Source organism: Macaca nemestrina, chromosome 5 (genome assembly GCF_043159975.1).
Source record: "Macaca nemestrina isolate mMacNem1 chromosome 5, mMacNem.hap1, whole genome shotgun sequence".
Lineage (NCBI taxonomy): Eukaryota > Metazoa > Chordata > Mammalia > Primates > Cercopithecidae > Macaca > Macaca nemestrina.
In genome coordinates this window covers 20878903-20896878 of record NC_092129.1, presented here as the reverse complement: position 1 = coordinate 20896878, position 17976 = coordinate 20878903, and the positions used below count along the sequence as shown (strand labels likewise).

General features: G+C 37.4%; 1 protein-coding gene across 2 annotated transcripts in view; it reads right to left on the bottom strand.

Moving 5' to 3' along the window:
* Nucleotides 1-1801: 1801 nt before the first annotated feature.
* Nucleotides 1802-17976, bottom strand: part of LOC105465463 (5'-nucleotidase domain containing 1) — a 145898-nt gene continuing 129723 nt past the window's right edge. For both annotated transcript variants that reach the window (XM_011713907.3, XM_011713908.3), the window contains exons 9-12: nucleotides 8228-8346; nucleotides 6975-7136; nucleotides 6200-6368; nucleotides 1802-1987 (exon numbers count right to left, since the gene is read on the bottom strand). In XM_011713907.3, coding sequence (XP_011712209.2) covers nucleotides 1872-1987; nucleotides 6200-6368; nucleotides 6975-7136; nucleotides 8228-8346 — 566 coding nt within the window. In that variant the 3' untranslated portion in view covers nucleotides 1802-1871. The remainder of the gene's footprint in view (nucleotides 1988-6199; nucleotides 6369-6974; nucleotides 7137-8227; nucleotides 8347-17976) is intronic.

Here is a 17976-nt window from a genome sequence, read left to right as displayed (position 1 = left end):
AAAACCTCCGCTCCCTTAAATCTATTTTTAGGTGTCCTTTAGATGATGAATGTTTGCCTGTATGCAAATATGACATGTCTTCTGCCCATTTATACAATTTTTTTGTTTCATATAACTACTTTAATATTTTCTTTTTAATTTTTTTGGTGCCACATTTGGATGATTATTTTTAATCTTCATATCCAATCAGAAACACTGGCACTTTTTAGAAACAATGAAATACAAATTTAAAAAACCAAATTATAGTCTTGCTAATTATAGAAAAAAACATTCATTAGAAGAAATACTGACTGCTAGAAAGGAAGGAAACTTAGAAATAAACTAAACCTCTCCTTTTATAAGATGGAAAAAACCGAAGCCAAATTTGGTGGTAACTTGTTCAGGGTCTTTAGGTAGAATGCTAAAGGGGCGCGTAGAACTTCTGACAACCGAATTCTGCCTCCCGAACCCCCGCCACTAGTCAGTGGCCCAAAAAGTGCAATTATTTCTTATTTTGGAGTTCTCATTTTTCATATTAACAGTAGTTTATAAGTATTTAAAGATGTATTATTTGCCATTTACAGAATAAACATGGATAAGGAAAAATAGCTTTATTTTTAAAAGAAATCAATTTTCTATTTAAAGCATATACGAGATAGCATCTTTCATGTAGTCCTAAGCTTATTTATGCTCATTGTAATATTCCAATGACATTCTGGACATAAACTTCAAGTATATCACTATATACTTATTGTTAAATATCAAAGAAAGCTACTGACTGTGAGGGAAAAATTTTAGTAATTTTTTTTTTTTTTTTTAACCTACCCTGAGATAACTCATCCCACAGTATATCTGGGATTTAGCTGAACATTTCCAAATTTCAACAAAATTTTTTTCTTTCCAATGCATGCATTGATATGCTCAATTCTCCACTACAATCCAGGTAAAATAATGATAGTGTTTGAAAACCAGATAGTGAAAACCAGTATGTTTTCTAATACTGCCCATGATAGACAGAGTGAAATCACAGCTTAAAGAGTAGCCAGGAACCTATACTGCAAACATTTGGCTTCAAGTATCTTGCAACAAATAGCTACTAATATGACTATACATAGCACATAGAACACCACAGTCCTGGACTGTAGTATGCCTGTAAAACCCCTTAAAGCATTTTTTCTCAAACTTTTTGTTCATTATTACCCTCCTTCCCAATTACAGAAATTAAATTCAAATTAAATTAAATAGTTTCAACTACAAATTTCTTCCCAATGAGAGGAATTAATACTGAGGAATAAGATTTTGTTGGATAGGGTGATTTTGGAAGTCCTAGGGCATATAAAAGGTAACAATGTTCAGCTATATTTAGCCAGACCAATTAAGCCAAGTCTCTGGAGGATATGTTCTAGGTCGGTGGGTCTCAAACTGTAGTGTAAATTAGAATCACCTGATGGGCTTGTTAAACCACAGATTGGTAGGCCCCACTCTCAGAGCTTCTGATTCAACAGGTTTTGGGTGGGGCCTGCAATGTGCATTATCAAGTTCTCAGGTAATGCTCTGCTATTAGTCTATGGATCACACTTTGAGAACCACTGAACTAGGCATATGTGTAAGAGTGACTGTGTGTGGGAGTGTGTGTCCCCAGGTGAATTCTAATCACAAAACTATTGTATAGAAAATATCAATAAGGTTCTAAGTTTTAGGATACTAAGATTTTAATATAATAAGAGTTGTTAAACGTCAAGATGATTTATAGAAAGGAGACCTATGGGCAAATATCAACTTCTTGGTCAATAAAACTCGTTCCTTAAAGTCTTTTACAGTATTTTTTGATTTTTTTTTTTTTTTTTTTACTGCATATATGGGTCTTCACTTCATTTTCCAATAAAGACAACTTATTTGGATATCAGTGTCTCATCGCTTGTTAAGACCAGTGGAGGATTTGGATAGTAGCCAGCTGTTTTTGAATTGCTTGAAGAGAATCTTGTAAATTTGTAGTCCAGAGGTAATTCTGGGGAGGAAAAAAAAGTTTAATTATTGCACAGGCCTCTGAATGCCTTTCATAAACAAATCAAAACTTGATATTCACTGATAGTAAAACTTATTTTTGAAACCTGTAAAATTTTAACATTTCTTTTGCTCCTTCAGTAGGTCTCTGTGTAGCTATTATTATAAGGTTAAAAATGTGTATAAACCATTCACCATTGTAACATATATATGGCTAATAAATACAAACTTTTACAACAGCTATAAAAAAGGCTTCTAGGCATTTAAATGTGAACGAGATAACCATGTCTAACAGAATATCCACAAATACAGAAACATTACTTGAATATAAGGTTTTAAGAGGCAAAAGGGATGTACTAAGTTATTTTTCACTTCCTATCTCATTTAAAACAATTTAATTTTATTCTTTCTCCCATATTACAGAAAAGGTCTATCAAAGGTCACTTAGGATGAAGAGTTAGATATCTTTCCCTATACAATTTATAATAATGCTTAAGGCAAATCACATTTAGAGATATCTCAAATCATCCCCAGAGCTCTAACTAGTGAGTTTAATTTTAATACTCTGCACAGAAGTTAATACAAAAATATGAAAGCTTATCTGAATAAAAATTTAAAAAAAAATCTCCCAGGCCCTCCTCAGAGGATCATGTAACTGGTGAATGAGACCTAATAATCTTCTTCATGGTCCCAGGAAGAAGGTTACTAAGAATACTCTTCAAATGCTTAGCTAACTAAGAATTTTAATACATACAACATGGCAACTTTCTTCAATTGAAGGAAGAAGAATCTGAAGTTCAAAAAAATTAACTAGACTTCTAACTGCAACTAGAAAATCTGGATAAAATACAAACATGAGACTGAAGTCACCAGAAAGCTAAAGAGGCAACCAAGACTTAAGATACAATTCCTGGGAAGGAGGAACCAGCGGAGAGAGGAGCTAGCACTAAGCTTCAGCTTTTCTCCTCTTGTGCTGGGATTCTGGCTGGTGGTAGGGGTTACTATAAGCAGCAGAAAAACCAGTAGAGATTTTGGCAGTCTTGCAGGGCTGCAGAGACAAAAATTGAGGGGCTAGGACCACTGTAAAGGAAGGGTTAGAGAACTGGACTCTGCCGGTTTTCTCCTCAAACCCTTTGCCAAATGCTGAAGGAAACTTGGAAACGAAGAATCCAAGCGGAAAAGCATAGGCCTGTATAAAGGAGAGTGGATGTTTTCTTTCTTAGGCATTTTCTTGGTATTGTGAAAATGGAGAGACTAAGCTCTGACCTGAGAGAGGACAGGGGACTTTGTGAGTATCTTAGACTGGCAGTTATATATTTCTGAGAACTAAGAGTTCGTATTTATGAAGTGATCTCTCTCATGCTAATCATTTTTCCCCTTAATATCTACTGTGTTTCATATTAATGCAGTTACTCTCTCTTTTGGTTACTGTTAGCATGGTATTATTTCATCCATCTTTTGATATTTAAACTTTCTGAATCCTTATGTCTTAGCTATATCTCTTATAAACAACCTTGCACTTTGGGAGGCCGAGGTGGGCAGATCACGAGGTCAGGAGATGGAGACCATCCTGGCTAACATGGTAAAACCCCATCTCTACTAAGTGCAAGGATTACAGGTGTGAGCCACAGTGCCCGGCTGAGTATTGTTATTTTTTAAAAATCAGCTATTAATTGGAGTATTTGGTCACATATATTTAATGTAATTACTTCAGGTTTAAATTAAACATTTTACTAAATGCTTTCCATTTGTCTTGCTGATTCTTAATATTCTCTCATCCCCTTTGTTTTCTTCTGGATTCTTAAATTATTTTACATAGTAGGTTGGTATATGTATATCATCACAATTCTTTTGACAGTTATTTTAGAGATTACAACATGCATTTCCGACATCAATATTGAACATAGTCTTATCCTTAATTGTTTAATTCTAGCATGTTAGAACATGTTAATTTTTGCTGCCCCACTCTGGCATATACATGCCATTGTTGTCAGGCATTTTAATTCTCTATTTATGTAAATCCCATGGGACTTTAATTTTTATTGTTTCAAACACTAAGCATTCATTTTTAATTCATACACTTACACCATATACTTGTATCACATACATTCTTCTTGCATTTCCAGTCTTCCAACATGAATTATTTTTAATTGTACCTGGAGAACAATAATCTTTATTTCCTCTAGTACAGGTTTCTGGATATACATTTTCTTTATTATTCTGTCTAAAAATATTTTACTTTTTTTTGTTATTTTTGAGACAGAGTCTTGCTCTGTTACCTAGGCTGGAGTGCAGTGGTGTGATCCCAGCTCATTGCAACTTCTGCCTCGCAGCTTCAAGCAATTCTCCTGCCTCAAATTCCCGAGTAGCTGGGATTACAGGCACCCACCACCACACCTGGCTAATTTCTGTATTTTTAGTAGAGACGGGGTTTCACCATGTTGGCCAAACTGGTCTCAAACTCCTGACCTCAGATGTATCGATCCACCCGCCCGCCTCGGCCTCCCAAAGTGCTGGGATTACAGGCATAAGCCACCAAGCCCAGCCAATATTTTACTTTTATTCTTTAAAAAGTTTACTGGGTATAGAATTCCATCAAGATTCACAGGATTTTCTTTCAGCAATTTAAAGTCATCATTCTATTGTCTTTGACTCTTCTCTGTTTCTGATGTCAGATGTCAATCTGTTATTTAATCTATATTTATGCTCTCGATTGCTTTTAATATTTAATTATCTTTGGCATTTAGCAGTTAACTCTGAATTTCTTTTTATTCATTTTGTTTCATTTCTTTGGGCTTCTTAAACCTTTGGCTTATTTTTTTCCCATCACTTTTCTCTCATCTCCCTTATTCTCTCATCTCCTGGGACTCCAATCACAGATGACCCTCAGTATCTGCAGGGCACCCCTGTGATACCAAAACCTGCGCATGCTCAAGTCAAAAAATGGCATAATATTTGCATTAAACCTACATACATCTTCCTGTATACTTTAATTCATCACTAGATTACTTATATCGAATACGATGTAAATGCTATGTAAATAGTTATACTGTATTTTTAAAAATTTGTAACATTTTAAATTGTTGTATTATGTTTTATTGTTTTTTTCCTCTGAATAATTTTTATCCACAGCTGGTTGAATCTGAAAATGTGAAACCCGAGAATACAGAAGGCTGGCCATATAGAAACCTTACTCCTTCTCACTATATCTTTTATGTCTCAGTCTCTCTTCTGTACCTTTTATGATTTTTCTCTTACTGTTTCATTCCAAATATGTTCTTTTGACCTAATTTCCAGGGCACTAAGTGACTTTTCATCTCTGTCTAATTTGCTATTAAATCCACCTGTTAAGTTCTTAATTTCATTTTTTAAATATTTAAATTCTGCAATCTCCATTCTTTTTATATCACAGTTTATACCATAGTTTTTGTCTCTACCAAATTTCTTACTCCTTCCGTTTCTGTATTTGACTATAATAAGCATGGTTATTTCTGTTAGTGTGGTCTCATATGTGCCTGGCTATTTTTCATTATGTGCTGAATTTTATATGAATTGTTTTTAGAAATAATTTGAGTCCTAGAATGATGTTATCCTCCTCAAAAGAGAATCTATATTTGTTTCTACTAATATATTGGGGCACTACTAATTTGGAATCTCCTCAATCCAATTTTAGGTATTCAGCTGATTTCAAGCTGAGTTTTAGTTCCTGTGAAAATGGAGATTTCTTCTCAATTCATCCTTATTCTAAAGTAAAGCACTTCAGGGCCTCAACATAGATTGAGGGAGTTCACCAGACCCACTCCTCCTCAGGCAGGCCCTCTCCTCCAGTTCCTATTCCTGTAGATTCATGAAGTTACTGAAAGGCCCACTCACCCTCTGTGGTGCCCTCTCCAGAATCAGCAAACACCCAGGGGGAAAAGTAGCCTCAAATGCGAGGTTCACCTTACTGGGCCTCCTCAGCTTGTCCTGGTAACTCTTCCCTAAATTTATAATATGCCTCCAAGCTGAATTAAAAAAAAAATAAATTGTCGAGCTTTTGTAGTTGCCTCCCACAGAAGTGCTGGTCCTAATTACCTAGGTTCCATATCTAGAAGATGTTTTCCCCAAAGATAAATCAATGTTGTGGGAAGATTTCTTTTTCTTAAAGACAAGAATTCTAGTACTGGTCATTGTTGTCTAGTAACAGATGAAGCTTTATAGGTATGTTCCCCCTTACCTGCAATTGCTTCAATACTTGGAATTGCAATAGTGCTGTAAGTACTGATTCTCTTACAAGACCATGTATAAACCAAGGAGTCTTCTGTGTTTTCCAGTCCCCAAACTGAATCAATAAAAAAAGAGCCCCATTTTTTAGATGAAGTATTTAAAGGCTTTGTTTTTGGTCCCTGAAACAAGAGAACAGAATAATTAAAATGGTGATTAACTAATGTTCAATCTCATAACTTTTTTGTCTATGAAGTAAATAAAACCTTTGAAACCCTGTAGGAATCTACAAATAGGCTTTGGGCACACATTAAGTTTTTGGAACAGGAATAATATTTCCTCCTTATTATGAAGTATCCTTTATTTTAAACAGAAACTAGCTTTTTATATGGTCAGTTAGTTATTATCTGAAAACTAGCCCAAACAGAGCAACCTAGAAAGAGAATTTTTTTCCCTACAATAAAAATAACTCTGTAATTCTATTATGATGATGATGATGTGTAAAGGGTAGTTAAAAAACAACTTGGTCTAATTTTCTTATTTAGTATTTATTTTTTAAAAAGGAATGAGGACAGGATTATTATTTATTGCTTTCAGTATAAATAGAACATGAAGTCAATAAAATTGGTACAAAGTTTCAAATTATTAGTCTTTTTTTTTTTTTTTTTTTAAAACATGATGGCATTCAGCCTGACCAGGACAATTTTGGAGTCAAGTAGTATAAAGATACTTTAGCTTTCAAACATAAATATTTTTCTTTCAAGGAAAGAGATGTAGGGAACCCTAACCTCATATTTTCCTTTCTTCTCTAGAGGCTCTGACTCCTCAGGCTTCTGACTCCTTGCGCCTTCATCCCCTCTGAGTTCTTCCAGGATGAGGACTGTCTCCCAATTACTATAGTGACGAGCTGGGAAAATGTCTGAATGCATGCTGTCACCAAAATAAACAACCTGTAAGACAGATAGCAGATGCTGTTTGAGGCATAGAATTGTGAAAGAGAGTGGCATTTATTTCATATAAAGAAGAAGAAAATTTCTCAACAGCCATCAGAGTATGACAATCAAAAACTGCATAAACAGCTTAAACGTCTTTAATAACCTCACAGGTGACCATCAACTTGTCTCATTTGATTCACAGGGTGCCAGATTTGTCTTAAGAAGTTATACAACACATTCACAGGTGGAAGAGAGCATAAGGTGAAATAAGTGATTTTATTCAATTTTCCTAAAGAAGAGAACCTATATGTTTACATAGATGTTTACAATTACTAATAAAATGGCCCCTGCAGTTGAAGGGCTGGTGAGGTATTAGAGACAACTTGTGGATTAGAGATTATTAAAAGTGCAAATCACAACCACTTTTCAAGAGAGTTTCTGGGCCCAACTTCAGATTGGTTGAAACAGAATCTGTGAGAGTGGGGCTACGCATGTTGAAGCTGGAAGGTTCCCTAGGTAGTCTGAGGCAAAACTCCATTGACTGAGTCCATACCTCTCAATTTTCAGATATGAAAACAGAGTTAAGGGATATGAGAATCAGCATCTGCAAGTCAGACTGCTCCATCCATTAACCCTCAGGAGTCCCCAGGGGACTGTGGCATGGTGACAGCCAATGGAGCAGGGCTCTGTTACCCCATGATCTCTCAGCTCACAGAAATTCTGGTAAATATTTTCTTAGAAGAAAGGGTTCTGCTGTTAGAAATGCACCAGTGTCCAACATGAACAACGTGATCATGCTGTCAAAAACAAGTGTATCTTTAAGTTAGTCTGTAGCAAAATTTCAGTTGTTTGTTTTATATATGAAAACTTTTTGGATGGATTGTTATCAGGATTAACATTCCACAGGCATCCTACACACTCACACACCCCCTAAATCTGTGGTGCCCTGCCTGGAATCCTTGCTCTTCTCTATCACAGATAGACAGCCTGTCTACACTGACAAAGGAAAGGCTTATTTAAGCAGAAGAATTAGGAGAGGTTTGGCAGTTCACAACTGCTTATGTCTGCCAGTGGGCGCTGAGGGCTTCTCCTCAACTGGAAAATACCTTGGGTTCAGGTTTGCCAGTCATTTTCTTCAGAAGTTCATAGAGGTGGACAGCGTTCCCTTGGGAGTACCAGCCAGGTTTATCCAGAGATGGCAGCGCCTCCTGCTCCTCATCATTCTCTGAAAATACAGTTTGACAATCATATACTTTTTAATCAAGTGAGAGTAGCCAGTTGGGCAGACCACACTTAGGGCATGGCTGCAGGACATGTACAAACAAGAACCTTGTGGGGAAAGGAGCTGACATTCAGTGGTACCTACATATTATAAGGCCCTTAAAGGTATATACTTTTTAATCCTATGGCCTTCTTAATTGGGGAAAATAAAGTTCCGGGAAGTTATTTTGCCCAGGATCTCAATGCTGGTAAGTGATTTATTCGGTGATTAGATAGACATCTGCTTGACATCAGGCCCCTACTACTACAAAATGGTTTACCAAATAAACAACACAATGAAAGTCATTAGGTGTTAATTTTTTAGAATTGAGGGTGAGGGAGATAAGTTTTTAATTAGTAGTCTATCATATTCAGATGTAAATTTTGCACCCTTGATGCCTCAAATGCTTTACCCTAGTACCAGCTTGGGGTGGGTGGGGAATGAAAGGACTATCTGATGCCAAAGCACAAGTTTGTGGACCATTCCAAGTTGTCCTCTCCCAGCACATTACCTTCCCACTCCTGTTAAAGCAGGGCTGGTGAAAGAGTCTGCCTCTCTGAATTTTGCCCACTATTCTATTACTTGTACACGAGCTGAAAAGCTGAAGAGAATCCGCCTACCAGCACGATGATAAAGGAAGACTGAGTAAGGTTTTACGAAATACATGACATATCAGCAGAGACTTTGGTAGCTGTTGATACAGCTTTGCAAACTGTATGGAAAAAAATAACCTCCTTTTTCTCCCATCAATTATATGATTTCTGATTTTAAACAGGTTTATTCTCCCCACTTTTTTGGTCCTCTCTGCTGTGCCACTAAGAAGAATCTTGTAAGATACAATCCTATGTTGGATACAGAGGTTGTGTGTATACAGAAGCTTATGTAATTAGAAGGGTCCTCTTTAAGAGAACAAATACAGTATTAATACAAAATTACCATGGTCCCTGATAGGATTTGGAAGAGATAAATGAGGGGGTCTTAAAGCTTAAGCTGCATTGGCTTTGTTGTACATCAGCCCTGGAGTAGGACAGGGAGAAAACAAAGGGTTTAGAAAGGAGGCAAAGATGGGTAAGTCAGTCATTAAAAATACATCTCTGGCAATATTAGTACCTTTAACTAAAATCGAATTTTCCCTAAAGAAACTATATGTAAAAGTCACAGACAACAACATTAAATCTCTGCTTAGTTTATAACATAAAACATCTTGAATCTGGTACTAGAGAATTTAAGATTTACAAATTAAAGATTGGTCATTATAACTGAAATGAAATATAATTTATTAATTCTACTACAAAATGAGTCAAATGTATCACAATATTAAGGTGCATTTCTGCATAACCTCAGATATTTTAAACACAATTCTAAAACTACATTTATAGATAATTAAAGCCAAATCATAGCAACTAGCAGCTTATGTTCAATAAATATTTATGCTATCCTGCTGCCATTTCAGCAGCCATTTTAAAATTCTTCTGCAAAATTAAATGAAAATCCCACTATTCTTTAAAGAAAGAATAGATAGGAAGCCAAAATCATGTACTAGCCTAACAATAAAAGGGTCTAAGAAGATTCAGCATATTCCTGGAGAAACACAGTAAAAAGTGATCACTTCTGATGTCTATTTATTTACTGAAATGTCTTACTATGCAAGTAATGTGGATTTGATGGCAATTGGAAAATGAATAATTTACAGCAATATTTCTGAAAAGACTCAGTTGATATGTAGATGCCTACTTTGCAAGGATAATGGGAAGATAATCTTTCTACTACTTATGAAAAAAATTTTAAAAATCCATAGTATCATAATTTCTTAAATGTTGAGACTCAGTAATCTAATAGGAAACAAAAAACCCCAAATCAAGTCAAAACAAAAAATTCACTTTATACAAACATTACCTCCCCTCCCTGTTTCCAGCCCCTATACTGGAGGCTGCCTTAACGAATAATTAATCTACAAGGGCAGCTGAAGCTGAGGGTTTTGGCAGAGCCTTCACAGCTAGGAAGCTGCAAGACTCAGAGAAGTATTAATTCCTGCAGTAGAGAGCCTGTTCGGACTGTGAAAGCCACAGAACTGAGGTGAAAGCTGTACAGTGCAGATGAACAAACTCAGGGAAGTTTCAAGCACAGTGTTTATAAACCCAAATAAACATTTTTTACATTATTTAGATAGGGCACTGTACTTCTTTATAAGGTCAATTGAAAATAGTTACATAAATCTCTATTTTTACATAATATTTTAAAATGTACGCTGGGCAGGGTGGCTCACACCTGTAATCCCAACACTCTGGGAGTCTGAGGCAGGCAGACTGCTTGAGTCCATGAGTTCAAGACCAACCTGGTCAGCATGGTGAAACCACAGTCTCTTCAAAAAATACACAAATTCACTGGGTATAGGGTTGCACACCTGTAGTCCCAGCTACTTGGGAGGTTGAGGTGGGAGGATAGCTTGAGCCCAGAGAAAGAGGTTTCAGTGAGCCGAGATCACGTCACCACACTCCCTGCTGGATGACAGAAGTAGACCCTGTCTAAAAACAACCCCCACCCCAACCCAAAAAACAGTGTCCTGCAAAGAGTACAATGAGGATATTGATTTTAAAAAGTTTAATTAAAAATATGTTAGGGCCGGGCGCGGTGGCTCAAGCCTGTAATCCCAGCACTTTGGGAGGCCGAGACGGGCGGATCACGAGGTCAGGAGATCGAGACCATCCTGGCTAACACGGTGAAACGCCGTCTCTACTAAAAATACAAAAAAACTAGCTGGGCGAGGTGGCGGGCGCCTGTAGTCCCAGCTACTCGGGAGGCTGAGGCAGGAGAATGGCGTGAACCCGGGAGGCGGAGCTTGCAGTGAGCCGAGATCCAGCCACTGCACTCCAGCCTGGGCGACAGAGCGAGACTCCGTCTCAAAAAAAAAAAAAAAAAAAAAAAATGTTAGAAGGGCCAGGCACGGTGGCTCACGCCTGTAATCCCAGCACTTTGGGAGGCTGAGGCAGGTGGATCATGAGGTCAGGAGTTCAAGACCAGCCTGGCCAGAATGGTGAAACCCTGTCCCTACTAAAAATACAAAAAATTAGCCGGGCATGGTGGCGCGTGCCTGTAGTCCCAGCTACTCGGGAGGCTGAAGCAGGAGAACTGCTTGAACCCGGAAGGCGGAGATTGCAGTGAGCCGAGATAGCGCCACTGGACTTCAGCCTGGGTGATAAACGAGATTCTGTCTCAAACAAAAACAAAAACAAAAAAAGTTAGAAGATATAGAAAGATAATGTTAGAAGATATAGAAAAAAATGAAGACAAAGGGGATAGATGGTGATGATAATTTGCTTCCACAGTTTTAAAATGGGGCTAAAAACAATGCTTACCTCACAGAGTGGTTGTATAAATAAATTAATGCAGATAAAAATAGAGCACATGGAAAAATGTCTGCCACGAAGTAAGTGTTTAAGAAGTCTTAGCTATAATCCCTTCAATTTACAGGTGAATAAACTGATATCTGAAAAAGTTAAGAAATCTGCCCAAAGTCACTGAAATGTTATAATAAGAGCCAGGACAAGAATGCACTTTGCCTCCTTATTCCAAAGAATTTCAAATTAGGGCTAGAAGACAAAGTAAGATGATACTCCCAGAGAGCATTTCCGAATTTGGATTCCTGGACCTGAATGTGTCCCATGGTATTGCCACAAACAGGAAACAACTATAGCACAGAATAAACCTTTATCTGTTATCCCTGAGAACACCCGCAAACTAACAATTCTCACTTAGGATGGAGCCTCAGCCAACTCCCTATGACATCTTTATATAAGGCTCAAATTTAATGCTGTTACAATCTTCCATTTATATTGAAAATAGGTCAGCAATGAATGAAGAAAAGGAGGGCTTTAGAATGCCCTTTGAACTGAATTCAAATATCTCGTGAAAAAGCAAACCTGTATTATTTTCCTAAAATTCCACTGTCCCAGTTTTAATTTAAAGCAGTCTTAACAGTTAGGTAAAATGTATTAATTGAAAACATTTTTCTATAAAAATATATTATTAGGACAATTTTCTATACCAAAGTTCTACAAGATATACAAATTATTCCTCAAATCCTTTAACTTAATCGCTAATAGATGTTTGGGTTATAAAATAACTATAAAGGAGAAAACTCATAGGAGAACAAAGCTCAAACCCTTTCTTTCAGCCTACAAACTACCAAAAAACTGACCTAATGAAGTTAAGAAACAAATGAAGTTGGATAAAGACATGGAGGAGCAATCAATTTAGGCAAATAAATAAAACTAAAGCTGTCTTAGAAACTGTAATTTATTCCTAAATATAGCTATGTTTTACTACAATGAAGTAAATCTTTTTATTTTCTTATTGTAAGAACATACGGACAAGATGAGTTTAAAAAACAGTAAGGTTTTTGACAGTACAACAGTTACAAAGTAGATATGGGACAATGATACAGTCAAGGCTAGACTGACAATCTTGAATAAAGCTAAGCCAAACTTACCACAGAGAGCAGAACCTGTGATAAGTTTTGTAGGCCAGAATCTCTAACCTCAACTCACAGTGACTGCTGCCTCTCCTAAACTCCCAAAGCGCTTGGTGTCATTACTTTATTAATGTTTAAAAATATGTATTTATGAGATTTTTTCTGAATCAGTAATATATTTACATATTTTTAAAAAGTCTTATTTTTGAACGCTATCTGGTATGCACTCACCTTTTCTGCAAAAGGCAGTCACTCTTTTATGCACATAAAAGCAAATACGAATATGAGCATATTCCTTTCCTCCATGTTTTTACACATTTGTTGAGACATAACCAACATACAATAAATTGAATGTATTTAAATCATACAATTTGATGAGTTTCAGTATATATATATATACCTGCTATGGCCTGAATTATGTTCCTCCCCGAATCATAAGTTAAAATAATAACCCCTAGTATATCAGAATGTGACTATTTAGAGATGGAGCCTTTAAAGGCTGGATTAAATTAAAATGAGACTCTCAGGGTGGACCTAATCCAATACGGTCTCCTTATAAGAAGATGAGATTAGGACACAGATAGACACAGAAGAAAGACTATGTGAAGACACAGGGAGAAAACAACCATCTACAAACCAAGAAGAGAGGGGCCTTAGAAGAAACCAATCCTGCTACAACCTGGCTTCAGACTTCACAGCCTGCAGAACTGCAAAGAAATAAAATACATTGTTCAAGCTATCTAGTTTGTGGTATCTTGTTATGGTAGCTCTAGCAAACTAATATAATACTAATAATTTTAAAATACTTTTAAATGCTAATATTAGAATAATCTGCATGAGGCTCTGCAACTTGCTATTTTTAAACTATTTTATAGCTAGCACAGTGTCATCTACCTCCTTTTAAAATATGTGCATTTCATTCTATTTTATACATGTTCTATTATTTATTAATAATAGTCCTCTATAGATAGACATGTGGGTTGTTGCCACTGTTTTTCTGTTACAAGTAAAAAGTCACAAACATGAGTGGATCTGCACAGCCTGGTGGAGTCAAACAGAATCTGAGCTAGAAATACAGTTCATTTTCTTTCTCGTCTCATTCTTCGTTTTTACTATATTTCACAGACTGTTTTAGTCAGTCGGGGTATAGCAGTGAATGAGATGGCCCAAGTCTCTGCCCTAAGCATACTTAGGGTCTCTTCTTTAAGGATGCTTATATTCTGGTGGCAACCTCTGACTTGTTAGAGGTTACTAAATAATGAATTATGATTAAAATATATTTACAATTTTTATTTCTAGGATTCCTTTCTGTATATATGTAAATTTGACTAAACAGTTCATTTTTACTTTTATAAATCCCTTCCTCAATTCTGGGCTAGACTTTTTTTTCTCCAGTTGTACATTTTCATATATACATTGTCTGTTTCTTAGCATGGACAGGTAAGACATTTTTCAAGTAAAAGGTCTCATAAAATGCCTGTGTTGGGGGCTATAACAGGAAAATTATACTAGTAAAGAAAAAGTGTGATTCTTACCCTTATCTACTTTGGTTTGTGCGGGGGTGGGGGGGTGTGTGTGTGTTTACCATTCATTCATAGTTCTTGTTTTTTTCCTTTGAAATGGAGTTTCGCTCTTATTGCCCAGGCTGGAGTGCAATGGCGCCATCTCAGCTCACTGCAACCTCTGCCTCCTGGGTTTGAGCGATTTTCCTGCCTCAGCCTCCCGAGCAGCTGGAATTACAGGCACCCGCCACCATGCCCAGCTAATTTTTTGTATGTTTAGTAGAGATGGAGCTGACTAGTTCGCTGATGGATTCAGCCTCTTTCATTCTGGGAGCTTTTAATGTTGCTGGAATTGTGCTAAAGACAGAAAGATTCCTGCACACAGCTGCCCCCCTCAGCACTAATATCCAGTGACAAAGTTCATCAGACAATTTCCCAACTGTAGCCAAGTGAAAACACTAAACAATACAGAGAAAGAAACAGCTCTGACTGGAGCTGCAGAAGGAAGGTATTGCAAAGAAAATGTGATTTGTATGTTTGACCTTAAATAAGAGGTAGGAAGTCACCAGAGAGGAAAGGGAGAAGGCATTCTACACATATCTATGCCACTCAAAGTGTGGTCTTCCAACCAGTAGCGTCTGCTTCACCAGACAAGTTATTCAGAAATGCAGAATGTAAGGTTTCACCAGGGCCTCTGAATCAGAATCTCCATTTTAACAAGATCTCTAGGTGATTCATGTGTACATTAAAGTCTGAGAAACACTGATGTTGACAGAATAGTGAGAACAAAAACTTGATATAAGAATAAAAGGCAATCATTTCAGTAGGAGTAAAGAAGAATACTTTTATGGAGTAAGTTAAGGAGGATGGAAAGGTAATTTAGGAACCAGATTGTACAATTAGCCTTAGGATGCTACAAGGAATGGAAGCCAATGAGATACTGTGTGCATGTGATTAAATATATTTGTGCCTAAGTAATTAAAAAAGATGTGGGAAATTTTAAAGAACTCAAAAATAGAAGTCTGTGCTAATGAAAAGTGTCTGAAAAGAGGTTAGGGAGGGGTTAGATAGCCTAGTGGAAAGGGAAAGGAGGACAGAGATGATTTTCCAGGTATATTAAGCAGGATTTAATGCATAGCATACTGGAGGTAAAAGGGTGAAGACAACGGAGGTTATCAGCTGGAGAATTCTAATAGATGGTTAGGTAAGGAAGACACACAAGGTGACCAGCATGTTTGGTTGTTTGTGGTTTCTAGGCGGAAGGAGAATCTCAAGCTTGATTTCAGAACACTGAGTGGAGCTGCCTACTGTGGACGAGGAACTGCGTATGAGACTCAGGAAAACAGGTCTCAGGGAAAGAATTGGGAGTCAGAGTCAGTGTACTGGTGACAGCTAAGGCCGAGAGACAGAGAGAGAGAGAAGAGAAAAGACAGAGAAGAGAGAGAGTTGGATCATGATTCTCCCAATGGCGGGCAGGGGCAGGAACTGAGCTAAGCAGCATTGGCGACTCTGCAGTGAACAAGGCAGACACGTTCCCTCTCCAATAATAATTTAATCTTGCAAGACAGAGATTCCCCGTATCCCCGCCCTCAGCACTGGCGAGGATCTGGTGACGCAGTGATAGAGAAAAGAGAGGAAGAAGATTTTGCTTGGAAGCCGCTTCTCCCCTCCATACATCTTAAGCACTGGCAGGAATCAGACTGGCGGGAGGAGCTCAGTCCTGGTATCAGCAGCTTCGCCCCTGTTACCATGACAACCGCTGACGTCAAACCTGTGCAACTCGCTAAGGCCATGCTGTGTTTCGTGATTGGCTCGCTGTGCCTTCCATCCCAGCAAGCTCAATTGTATTAACTCTACTTTAACCATTTGGAGCAATGACTTAAATATTGTGCCATTTCACACAAGGGATGATACGGGCAGTGGTGGCAATGTAGTAAGGACAAACCTGAGCAAACGGAAGTACAACTTAAAAGGGAGGGAAGGAATGAGGATGACTGATTTTTTTACGTTAGTGCAAAAGTAATTGTGGTTTTTGCTTACTAGCTTGGTTAAGGTCTGTGCTTGGAAAAGTAGCTAAAATGTAATTATGGAATATGGGAAGAGCGGCATGCTAAAATGGGATGGGGATTTAATGAGCTGTTGCAAGCATATCAAGTTTCCTGCGACTCTGGGGCTGTGGGATGTGAAGATTTTAGAAGACAGATGGAAATAGGCTTCTGAAGGTCAGAGAAATGTGAAGCCCAGAGATAAGGAAATGTCAACTATCAGTATACAGATGATAGTTAAAACCTTCCCAGTGGTAGAGAGCTGAAGGACAACAGAAGAAAGGAGAGCCAAATATAGAATGCTAGGGAATATCAACATTAAAAGGGAAAGGTAGTAGAAACGGAGGTAAAGCAGTTAGAGGTAGCTGAAGAATCAGAATCAGCAGCAGAATAAACACATAGCATGTAATGAAGTAGGGATTTTAAAATATGTGCAGTACAATCCTGTAATTAGTAATAGTTCTGGCAATCTTTTTTGCATTCTAAATAGAATAAAGTATTTTGGTTTAATTCTAAAAAATATTCTTCCACTGAAATATTTTAAATCAGAGGCCCAGAAAACAAAGGCTGGAAAGAACCATAGACATCTAGCCCTCCTGGATGTTATAAAAATGAGGTAAACTTTTCTTTTTTTTTTTTGAGTCGGAGTTTCACTCTTGTTGCCCAGGCTGGAGTGCAATGGCGTGATCTTGGCTCACTGCAATCTCCGCCTCCCAGGTTCAAGCGATTCTCCTGCCTCAGCCTCCCTAGTAGCTGGGATTACAGGCATGTGCCACCATGCCTGGCTAATTTTGTACTTTTAGTAGAGATGGGGTTTCCCCATGTTGCTCAGGCTGGTCTCAAACTCCCGACCTCAGGTGATCCATCCGCCTTGGCCTTCCAAAGTGCTGAGATTACAGGCGTGAGCCACCGTGCCCGGACAAAATGAGGTAAACTTTTCTAAATATCTGCACAAAAAGCATGAAATCCTATATATGCTGAGATTGCTAGGCACTTCACAGTCTTCATTACAGAGACTGGTAGGACTTTGGGTCCTGCTACATCAATCCAGAATTTTCATCTCTAAAACCACAGAGGAGAATGAAACACAGTAGACTGCTAGTTAAAATGAAATTTTTATAAGACTTTCTGGCTATATCCCCAAATGCACAGACAACAAAAGCAAAAATAGACAAATGAGATTACATAATACTAAAAAGCTATGCAACCGCAAAGAAAACAGTCAACAAAGTGAAAACAATCTGTAGAATGGTAGAAAATATTTGCAAAGCATACTTCTGATAAGGGGTTAATATCCAAAACATAAAAAGAACTCAACTCAACAGTAAGGAAACAAATAATCCAATTTAAAAAATGAGCAAAGGACCTGAATAGACATTTCTCAAAAAGATATACAAATATCTAGCAGCAATATAAAAAAGTGCTCAATGTCACTAATCATAGGGGAAATACAAATTAAAACCACAATGAGCTATCACCTCATACTTATTAGAATGGCTATTATCAAAAAGACAAAAGATAAGTTTTAAAGAGCATGTGGAGAAAAGGGAATCCTTGTATATTCTTGGTGGGACTG